The 11,103-nt window shown below is 38.1% G+C and overlaps 1 protein-coding gene across 1 annotated transcript; it reads right to left on the minus strand.

The window, feature by feature from the left end:
- Nucleotides 1-3,262: 3,262 nt before the first annotated feature.
- LOC138849161 (S-phase kinase-associated protein 1) lies at nucleotides 3,263-4,238 on the minus strand. Its single transcript, XM_070071513.1, has one exon. The coding sequence runs from the start codon at nucleotides 4,138-4,140 to the stop codon at nucleotides 3,649-3,651; it is 492 nt and encodes a 163-aa protein (XP_069927614.1). The 5' UTR covers nucleotides 4,141-4,238; the 3' UTR covers nucleotides 3,263-3,648.
- Between the last annotated feature and the right edge of the window lie 6,865 nt (nucleotides 4,239-11,103).

An 11,103-nucleotide genomic window follows, 5' to 3' on the forward strand; every position in this document is an offset into this window, starting at 1 on the left:
GGCTCACATTCAGAAATCTACCAACAATAGATGCTGGAGAGGATGTGGGGAAAAAGGGACACTAATCCACTGTTGGTGGGAATGCAAACTGGTTAATCCACTTTGTAAGTCATTCTGGAGATTTCTCAGAAACCTGAATATAACCCTGCCATTCAACCCAGCCATCCCACTCCTTGGAATTTACCCAAAGGAAATGAAATTGGCAAACAAAAAAGCAGTCTGAACATTAATGTTTATTGCACCTCAATTCACAATAGCTAAGACCTGGAACCAACCCAAATGCCCATCAACAGTAGACTGGATAAAGAAATTATGGGACATGTACTCTATAGAATACTATACAGCAGTCAAAAACAACGAAACCCAGTCATTTGCAACAAGATGGAGGAATTTGGAAAACATCATGCTGAGTGAATTAAGCCAGTCCCAAAGGGACAAATATCATATGTTCTCCCTGATTGGCGAAAACTAACTGAGCACCAAAGGGGAAACTTGTTGAAGTGAAATGGACACTATGAGAAGCAGTGACTTGATCAGCTCTTGTCCTGATGGTTGATGTACAATGTAATACTTTATCCATTTTAGTATTTTTTTTGTTCTAGTAACATTGGTTGAACTCTGTAATTAACACACAATTATTCTTAGGTGTTTAAATTTTAACTGAAAAGTGATCCCTGTTAGGAATTTGGAAAACATTATGCTGAGTGAAATAAGCCAATCCCAAAGGGACAAATAGCACTTGTTCTCCTTGATAGGTGACAACTAACTGAGCACCAAAAACGAAACCTGTTAAAGTGAAATGAACACTATGAGAAACGGTGACTTGATCAGCCCTCACCCTGACTGTTGATGAGCAGCTTAATATGTTATCCCTCTTAGTATTTTTTTTTGTTTGTTCTACTTAATACTTTTGGTTGAATACTGTAATCAATACACAATTCTTCTTAAGTGCTGAAACTTAACTGAAAAGTGATCGCTGTTAAATATAAGAGTGGGAATAAGAGAGGGAAGAGATGTGCAATTCGGGACATGCTCAAGCTGACTTACCTCAAACGGTAGAGTTAGAAACATACCAGGGGATTCGAATTCAATCCCTTCGAGGTGGCATGTACCAATGCCATCTCACTAGTCCCAGTGATCAATTTCTGTTCACAATTGATCATAATGATAGGACTAAGAACCAAAGGGATCACATAAACAAGACTAGTGTCTGCAAATACTAGCTGATAGAATCAAAAAGTGAGAGAATGATCCAACATGGGAAGTGAGATACTCAGCAGACCCATAGAATGGCAGATGTCCTAACAGCACTCTGGCCTCAGAATCAGCCCTTAAGGCATGTGGATCCAGCTGAAAAGCCCATGAGAGTATTTCAGGCATGGAAAGCCAAGACACTCTGGGGGAAAAAAAAAAAAAAAAAACCTAAATGAAAGATCTCCACGAGTGAGATCCCAGTGTAAAGAATGGGTCATCAAAGAAGGAGGTACCTTTCTCTGAAGGGAGGAGAGAACTTCCACTTTGACCATGGCCTTGTCTAAATATGATCAGAGTCAGTGAACTCAGGGGGCTTCCATAGCCTTGGCAGCTCATGACAAGAGCCTAGGGTGATTACTGAGGCCATAAACAAGAGTGTCAAACTGTTAAGTCAACAACAGGAGTCACTGTGCACTTACTCCTCATGTAGGATCTTTGAACTTAGTGTGCTGTATGTACATTGAGATTTAATGCTATAACTAGTACTCAAACAGTATTTTTCACTTTATGTTTCTGTGTGGGAGCAAACTGTTGAAATCTTTACTTAATGTATGCTAAACTGATCTTCTGTATATATAGAGAAACGAAAATGAATCTTGATGTGAATGGAAGGGGAGAGGGAGTGGGAAAGGGGAGGGTTGCGGGTTGGAGGGACGTTATGGGGGGAAGCCATTGTAATCCATAAGCTGTACTTTGGAAATTTATATTCATTAAATAAAAGTTAAAAAAAAAATACTTCTAAAATTGAGACTTCTTAGATTTAATTTTCATGGTAAAAAAGTAGTTATGAAATGAAAAGTCATAAAATGTTTGAATTTGATAATCATTACTTATTATTAAAGAAAGAAAATTGCCACTAACACTATTTAGAATCTAGAACAATAAAAGTTATTCCCTGAAACAGCTAATAACTGATATTGTTTAGATTTACTAATAAAAATTTTAATAAGATGTGGGATACATTATAATTAACCATTTTGTTAAAATTCATGTATTCTGTATAATCCATTTTTCTTGCTGGACAGACTGTTCCCATTCCCATCAGTGTGACGATTTTTAAGTTGTCCAAGATTTTTATCTTGCTTGTTAATCTCTTGCATTAGTACCACATTGTTTAGTAAAGGTTTGTGGAGCATAAATTTACATGTGACAGAAAATATTTATGTCCCTACATTGATGCTCTTACAGTAATACTCAGTGTAAGTCTTCATACACTGGCAATGGAAATATCATCATCACATAAATGTCTATGTTGAACGGATGCTTTAAGATGTTCTTTTGCTTGTATTTTTAATTGTATATTTCAACAGCCTCCAAGAAAATTTTGTTTTATTTAGTCTAGAAAGACAAAAAGATGGATAAATTGCCTGGAAAACAGCCACGATTGGCAGCAGATTGTTGCTGCAATAGTACTGCTGAGAAGACAAAAACAAAAAAGAGAATAGAAAAAAAAATGCATTTTTGAATCTTAGGGAATTTTGGGCTTAGAATTTGACAAACTTATGACAGATTCAAAAGAAAATGCCTTGTAAGACTTATAGTTAGTACAAAGTAAAAGTATATGTGTGTATGTCATGTTTTGGGGAATAGGTCTTATTATTTGTTGCTTCTCTCCTGACTGTAGAGTAAGAACCACATTTCTCAATGGACTTCTGACTTATCAGCCCACATAAGCACAAGCCTCTTCCTTAAAATTTTTTTTTTTTTTTTTGAATTAAGTGTCTTTTTTAATTGAAAAGCTAACAAACTGTCTAGTTACATTTCTCCCCACCCCCAAAACCACAAACCAGGTAGTAACTGTCTTCTAGGCAATCTACTCAAAGCTGAGAGGATTAAAAATAAGAAAAAGTCCTCAGATCCAAGTAAGGGAGCCCTGCTACCCACAAGCTGACCAGTGCCAGTGGTACCGACTGACCGTGCAGCTGAAAGACATCCTAATGGGCCCACTCACAACGTTTGTTTCAAGTAGCCTCTTTCCAGTTTCCAACTCATGAATAAAGATAATATGTTTTTAATTCTATTTCAGAAAACTTTTTGGAAGTTGTTTTATTTACAATGCCAACTTTTAAAAGATCACTCAATTTAACTGGACAATAAACTAGGCAGCAATCACTCTGCGAGAAGAGAGGAAGCCCCAGATGCCACTTTCTATCGAGGACCCACAGTTCAGTTTTATTCAGAGCAAAGTAAACAGGAACTTTCAATCATACTAGAAGAAACTCGGGTTTGGAATCTGTACTCAAACTACACATGCAGTGAGGACAATATTCTGCTAAAACAAATGATTTGCTGCTGCATTTGTCTACGTTTGCCTAATATTAACAATTATAAACAGAGCAGTGCAACTAGTATTTGGAACAATCCTTACAGTGTTACAGTGTCAGGCACAACATTTCACTTCTCTTCACACCACTGGTTCTCTTTGCGTACCTGGGCTTCCTCTTCTTCAGTAAAGTCATTCTTAATGTTGAAGGTCTTGCGAATCTCCTCAGGAGTCTTCCCCTTGATCATATTGGCAACAGTCTTGCACGTAACGTCCAGCAAACCTTTGATGTCTAAGTAGTTTGCAGCCAGAATAAGCTCAAAAAGTGTTCCTTGGTCAACTTTCAGGAATTCCTGGTCCCAAACAGGGATATCATCCGTTCGCTTTTCTTTGTTCTCATCGTCTTCAGGGGGAGGAGGGTCATCCTTGTGGTGGGTGCACCACTGAATGACCTTTTTTAATATTGCTGCATTAACATTTGGTAGAGGAACCGGGTCATCGTCTCCTTCATCATCCATCCCCAAATCTTCCAACATGGTCTTGATAGTCACAGACTGTTTGGCAATTTCTACATCAACTTCAAAAATCTCTCCATCAGAACTCTGCAACTTTATTGAAGGCATGGTGTTCGGGTTTGAGGAGCCGGCGGGCCGGAGGCTGACGAGAGAGGGGCGGCGTCAACGCAAGGAGAAGAGAAAGGCGGACGACAAGGCCACTCCTCTTCCTTAAAATTAATTCCCTGTTTCTCTCTCCCCTTCCTCTCTCTCCCCCTTGCCACTTATCTGCCCCTCTGTTCCATAGTTTGTATTTCTCTGGAGAATCCTTACTCATAAAAGACACTTAGAAATAAAGGAAAATTAATTTGCCTACAATCAATATTCAGAGATGTGATTTATTTAATTCCTATGCTGAATTATCTAAGAATAACACTGAATGAAATATACTCACTAAGGTAATAAAAATATTTCTTTCATAATGAAACCATAATGAGGTTCAACTTTTTTGTCTCCCTACATCCCAGCGTATATCCCAACCACTGAAATAGGGGAAAAATGCCCTTCACTTCACTCTAGAAACTGTTTAAGTCCCCAGAGACACAACTAGTCCTGGGACGAATTGGCGCAGTTCAGGATTTCCTTACACCACAGGAAAAGTAGCAGAAAATCATTGAATAAAATTTTATGAGCTGGCAATCAAACACCTACCATTTGTCCATCACAGGCTGATACATGAATACAGAATGCCCAGTCGGAACCGACACGAGAATTGCAAAGCATCTAAAGCACATAATACAAAAAAGCACTCTGTAGAGCCAAACAGGAGAGAACCACCTGCACCTCCACTGGAATCTCAGTGGTTAGAAATCACTCAAGTGAGGTTAGTGTTCTTACTTCGCTCCAGCACATTCCTCGTAAACTTCCCAGGAAGAGTGAGCAAATACTCAAAACTTGTAAGTCTGAAAAGAGCTTTATTGATCCTGTGTACACAGTATTTTTGCTGAATATTTTATGCTTTGAAACTCTCCTCCATTAATTTTTACTCCCAATGTTAACAAACACAGTGCCATTCTATAGCTTCACTCTTCATCTAACTGCATTTGTACCTCATAGAAACTCTAGTATGTTATTTTTCTGTGTTCAGAGATTTGAGGAAGGAAATGGACCTTTTCTGAGAGGACATTTTCACTAGGGATTTTGGTGGTTTAGGTCTTCAGATTCTAAAGTTGATGTCTTCCCATGCTGTAGAATATTCCTAAATGCCTGTTTGGTAAGTGCCTGTGCCACATTCTCTCTGCTTAGTGTGGCACTCATTATTATGCTATTCTACTTCCTGGACTAACCTTCTGATATTCTTATTAGTTTTCTTGAGTTTTTATCTCTATTCCTTCCCTGAAATTCCTGAGTAAATTCTTCACCTTATAGTCCAGTAATTATATTGAAAATTTCATTTCTTTTATCAAAATTTTAAATTTTAATGTGCAAAAGATCTTTATGCTCTGAATTGTACTTTAATCTTTTAAAATATATTTACAGAGATAATGTTTTCTATTATTTTCAAGAACATCAATTAAACACTTTTCCTCATTTATTATCCTCTATTTTGTTTCCTCCAAGTTGTCTTCCTTTCTTTCCTTCTTTCCTTTTATTTCCCCATATGTAAGTTTTAAAATTGCACAGATGTGCCATTTTTCAGGAAATTGAGTAGAAACAGAGACATTTGTTTGTGTGTCTGTGAAAGTATTGCCTAGCCATTTGTTTAATTTCAGTTTTGTTTGTTATTAAGGAGACCCTAGAAAGAGTTATAGATGCTTTAAGCATTGTCAAGATGTGTGTACAGGAATCTTTTAGGAATATTAATTTTTTTTGTTTGAATGATTTTTATAATTGCAATAAATCAGATAGGTAAATACACAGTGATCAAGACATGAAATCCAGGGTGAGAAATTATTGCTCCTCACATAGTTATCAGCAGATCTGTTGACCAAGGTTCTTGTAGAAATGTGCAAAGATCCCAGTCACAAAAAGTAGAAAATGCACTAGTGAGGTCCCCAGATGTCAACAGAATGGACAAAATGAAGAGAGTACTTTATTGTAAATGGCAAACTTTGGGTGTTAATGATGTTCTGAATTAGGACTATTGATCAGGTAAAAAATATAGCCTTGTAGTGTGAGAGGCAATATGGAATGTGGGAACTCTTTCTTCTGAACTTTTATGAACATAAGACTTCTGTTAATAATGCTTATAGGCCGGCACCGCGTCTCACTAAGATAATCCTCCACCTGCGATGCCGGTACCCCGGGTTCTAGTCCGGGTTGGGGCGCCAGATTCTGTTCTGGTTGCTCCTCTTCCAGTCCAGCTCGCTGCTGTGTCCCGGGAAGGCAGTGGAGGATGGTCCAAGTGCTTGGGCCCTGCATACACATGGGAGACCAGGAGAGGCACCTGGCTCCTGGCTTCAGATCAGCGCAGTGCGCCGGCTGCAGCACCACCAGAGCGGCCACTGGGGAGTGAACCAATGGCAAAGGAAGACCTTTCTCTCTGTCTCTCTCTCTGACTGTCCACTCTGCCTGTCAAAAAAAAATAATAATGCTTATAAAAATAGTGTACTGAATGGCCTAGTAGATAACACCATTAAAATAAGTTTTAACAAAACTAAAATATACACACACACAGATATATATATGTATATATATATATATATATATATATACACACACACACATATATGCCTAGACCTTGTGAAACATAAGAAATGACAACGGTTGCTTAGATTCAAGTTGAAAAGAAACGTACAAGTCACATGGCTTTCATTGCAAGACTATAATGTTCCAGCATTTGCTGAAGATGGAAGGAGCACATGGCACTTGATCTTTGGTCAAAACCTGATCTTGAGATGTTTGCTGCTTTAAAGGATAATAAGCATGGAACAAAAACGTTTACACAGAAATTAAATAATGATGGAAACGTTATTTTGGGAAATTGTGTCCTGGAAAAACAATTAGGTCTTTAAATACATATGAAAAAGGAAACCAAAATGAAAATGTTTTAGAAGGAGTCAAATGATTTAAAGCATTGTTTTTGGATGTAGAAAAGAAACAATACCAAAATTACCCCACAATTGCCATACACACACACATACATATTTGCAGGTACTTTAGTTTCATATACAGAAACACAAAGAAACATGCACACTTGTACATCTACATAAACACACACAGAGAAATTGAAGATGAGATTCCAAGCAATTAGTTTACTCTAGACATAGATGAATCAAAACTATGGGGAAAGGAGGTTAATAGAGTAGACACCTTGGCACTGATTTTCTATCCAATTTTTTACCTCTAAGAAACAGGATCTGAAAACCCAGTGACATCTGCGACATCCGTAGGAAGCTGATATTAAAGAGGTGCCTGGGTGATAACATGTGTCCATAGCTATGGAAGCGACTAGTTTGCCAACCTCTTTATAAATATTTGTTCTTTTATAGCATCCTGGAGACTGAGGGTATTTAGATAGAAATTCCTTCATGGACCTTCCATTTTTCATTATGGTGGCCTTTGAATGTTTGTAGTGGTTATAGTGTCATTAAGCAGATTCATGAACAAGAGATATTAACATTTGACAGATAGAAAGAGGAAAAAAACACACACCGATTATTATAAATTACAGACTATTTGTGTTTTTTCTGGGATTCTCTCTGCCTTTGTCTCTCTCTCTTTGACTCTCTCTCTCTCTCTCTCTCTCTCACACACACACACACACACACACACCAGAAACAAAATCTGTAGGGTAATTATTCCCTGAATCATAAAATTCTTTAGTAAGTTGGTATATTTCTTTTTGTATATATATATATATGTATATATATATATATATATATATTTTGACAGCCAGAGTTAGACAGCAAAGAGAGAGAGAGAGACAGAGAGAAAGGCCTTCCTTTTTCCATTGGTTCACCCCGAAATGGCCGCTACGGCCGGCGCTGTGCCAATCTGAAGCCAGGAGCCAGGTGCTTCCTCCTGGTCTCCCATGGGGTGCAGGGCCCAAGCACTTGGGCCATCCTCCACTGCACTCCCTGGCCACAGCAGAGAGCTGTCCTGGAAGAGGGGCAACCAGGACAGAACCGGCGCCCCCACCGGGACTAGTACCCGGGGTGCCTGCGCCACAGGCAGAGGATTAGCCTAGTGAGCCACAGCTCCAGCCAAGTATATTTCTTAAACATTTTATTTTTGGGATAAAACCTTTTGTTATTTGGATAAGTTTTCCCTTCCCGACCAGTTTGGTCTTACCTGAGTACTTTGCTGGTAAACCCTTCTAACTCTCCTCAGGTCCTAAATTGACAACAGTAACCATTTTTCTTTGGCCTCTGTGTTTTGTATCTTAAGAGACCTTTATCACTGTCTTATTTCATTATTATTCAAGCCTTCATTTCATCAAGAAATTTTTATGTAGCACATGAAATGCTGATGAAGTAACTTTTAGAAAATAAACAAACGGAATTGGCTCTGTGGCATAGTAGGCTAAATCTCTAAATGTTGCCTCAGCATCCCAAATGAGCGCCGCTTGGTATCCTGGCTATTCCTCTTCCTGCTGATGGCCTGGGAAAGCAGAGGAGGATGGCCCAAGTGCTTGGACCTTTGAACCCTTGTGGGAGCCCAGGAAGAAGCTCCTGCTCTTGGCTTTGGGTCGGCCTGGCTCTGACCACTGCAACCACTCGGGGAGAGAGCCAGCAAATGGAAGACCTTTCTTTCTGTCTCCCCCTCTCTCTGTCTGTAACTCTGCCTCTTAAATAAATAAATAAAAATATTTTTAAAATTAACAGAAACACTACTTTTCTAGACTTGTTAAAAATTCCGTATTTGTCAAGAGTTCTATTGCCAATTTTCTAAAATGTCATTTTTATATCTATATGTTTCTGAATTTTGTTCTTCATCCTATTCCCTTATTCTATTTCTGAACCACTCCACATCTTTTCTATGAATTATTGAGTGAAATAAAACGTACACTTATATATTTTTCATGATATTCTTGTCTCTTTTTCTTGATTTTAGACTTAGCAAGCTACATGAAAAAAGTTAGAAAATTTTACAATTTCAGTATATTTATAGATCATTATAAGGAAATTTTATTTATATTTCAACATTCTGTCTATAAGCATTATATATAGTTCTCCATTTAATAGATAAGTTGAATGTAGTCTCTCAATATGAATATAGTTTCTTTAGTAGTTATTAGGCTCTTCAGATTGTCTCTTTATGAATAAGCTTTGATAATTTTTTTAAAGATTTTTTTTTGAGAATCCAAGTTACAGAGAAAGAGGTAGAAACACACACACACACACACAGAGTGAGAGAGAGAGAGAGAAAGAGAGAGAGAGAGAGAGATCTTCCATCCACTGGTTCACTCCCCAAAAGACCATGAAAGTTGGGGCTGATCCAAGTTAAAGCCAAGAGCCAGGAACTACATGCAGGTCTCTCAGGTGGGTGGCAGGGATCCAAGTACTTGGGACAATACCCTCTCCTTCGCTAGAAACATGAGCAGGGAGCTGGATTGGAAGTGGAGAGTGGTGACTGGAACCATTGCTCGTATGGGATGCTGCTGTTGCGGGTGACTGTTTAACATCCTGTATCACAATGCTGTCTCTGATAACTGTTATTTTTTAAAAATGCTTCTTTAATTTCATTGTAGAGCTATCTGAATTTGTCATAGTATGGCCTATTTATCATTTTGGTGTGTCAAAAATTAAGCAATATTTTTTATTGTAGTTAAAAAATGCTTGACAGAACCATGAAGTCACGTAACTATCCACCAAATTAAGATGCATAGCACTTACATTACTCTTAGAAGATTCCTTCCTGACATTCTACAAAAACCTCTTCCTTTCACCCTGGCTCTGGCAGGCACCACTTTCATTTTTTCATATGTGTATCAATTCATTTGAGTCTGGCTACTGGTAGTAATTGGTGATTGCAACAAGATTGATGAAGGTGGTTCTTTGTATCTGCAGGTGGTTCATTTTGTATTTCTATAATGTTGTATAAATACACTATGATTTTTTCAACTATTCATCAGTTACATGAAATTATGATAATATAATAGAATATGAAATATATATTGGTCTTTGTTCTCAGTTCTGGCACAAAGCTCCTAAAACTCTTATATTTTCTTTAGAGGTAGAATTGAGAGGAATATCTTTCACTATTCACAATAATTCACTTTCTATCATACCTGACTTTATGCTAATGAAGATGCTCTTGGTGAGCTCTAATATTATCTTTAGAATCAGTGCTGGTTGCCAGGGGAACAAACCATATAATTAGAGGGTTGAAATTGCCAGCATCACTCTGGATTTCTGGTGAGGGAGGAAGGGGATGAAGATTGAGATAATAACCACTGTCCATTAATATAACCAATGATTGTTCAAGCAATGGAGCCTCCATTAAAAACCCTAAGTGACAGGATTACAAATCTGCTACTGTGGTGAACATGTGGAGATGCTGGGAGTGCGCTGGGCCTGGAGAGCCTATGGGGGCTCTGCCTCCCATATCCTTCACTCCTCACTGTAAGCATCTCTTCTGTTTAGGCATTGCTGAGTTACATCTCTTAGACAAAGTCAATAATAATAAATAAAATTCTTTCTTAGCCATTGCGGCCAACTGGGGAGTGAACCATCAGATGGAAGACCTCTCTCTCTCTCTCTCTCTCTCTGCCTCTCCTTCTCTCTGTGTGTAATTCTGAATTTCAGGTAAATAAATAAATCTTACTTAAAAAAAAAAAGAAAATTCTGGAGTTTGGGAAGCAGTTGGGGGGGGGGTCCCAGATTTATAGCCAGTCTATCATTAGCATGAGAGACCTGGGATTTTTGATTGGCATCTGACATGGGCCGTCATGGGATTGACTTTAATTTGTGGACTCTGATAGCAACTCCAAGTATATATATATATACAAAAAGAAATATACCAACTTACTAAAGAATTTTATGATTCAGGGAATAATTACCCTACAGATTTTGTTTCTGGTGTGTGTGTGTGTGTGTGTGTGTGTGTGTGAGAGAGAGAGAGAGAGAGAGAGAGTCAAAGAGAGAGAGA

This window comes from Oryctolagus cuniculus, chromosome 3 (assembly GCF_964237555.1).
Source record: "Oryctolagus cuniculus chromosome 3, mOryCun1.1, whole genome shotgun sequence".
NCBI lineage: Eukaryota > Metazoa > Chordata > Mammalia > Lagomorpha > Leporidae > Oryctolagus > Oryctolagus cuniculus.

Excerpts from the sequence above, each read along its gene's own strand:
- LOC138849161 (XM_070071513.1), bottom strand. The coding sequence starts at position 4,140 with ATGCCTTCAATAAAGTTGCAGAGTTCTGATGGAGAGATTTTTGAAGTT.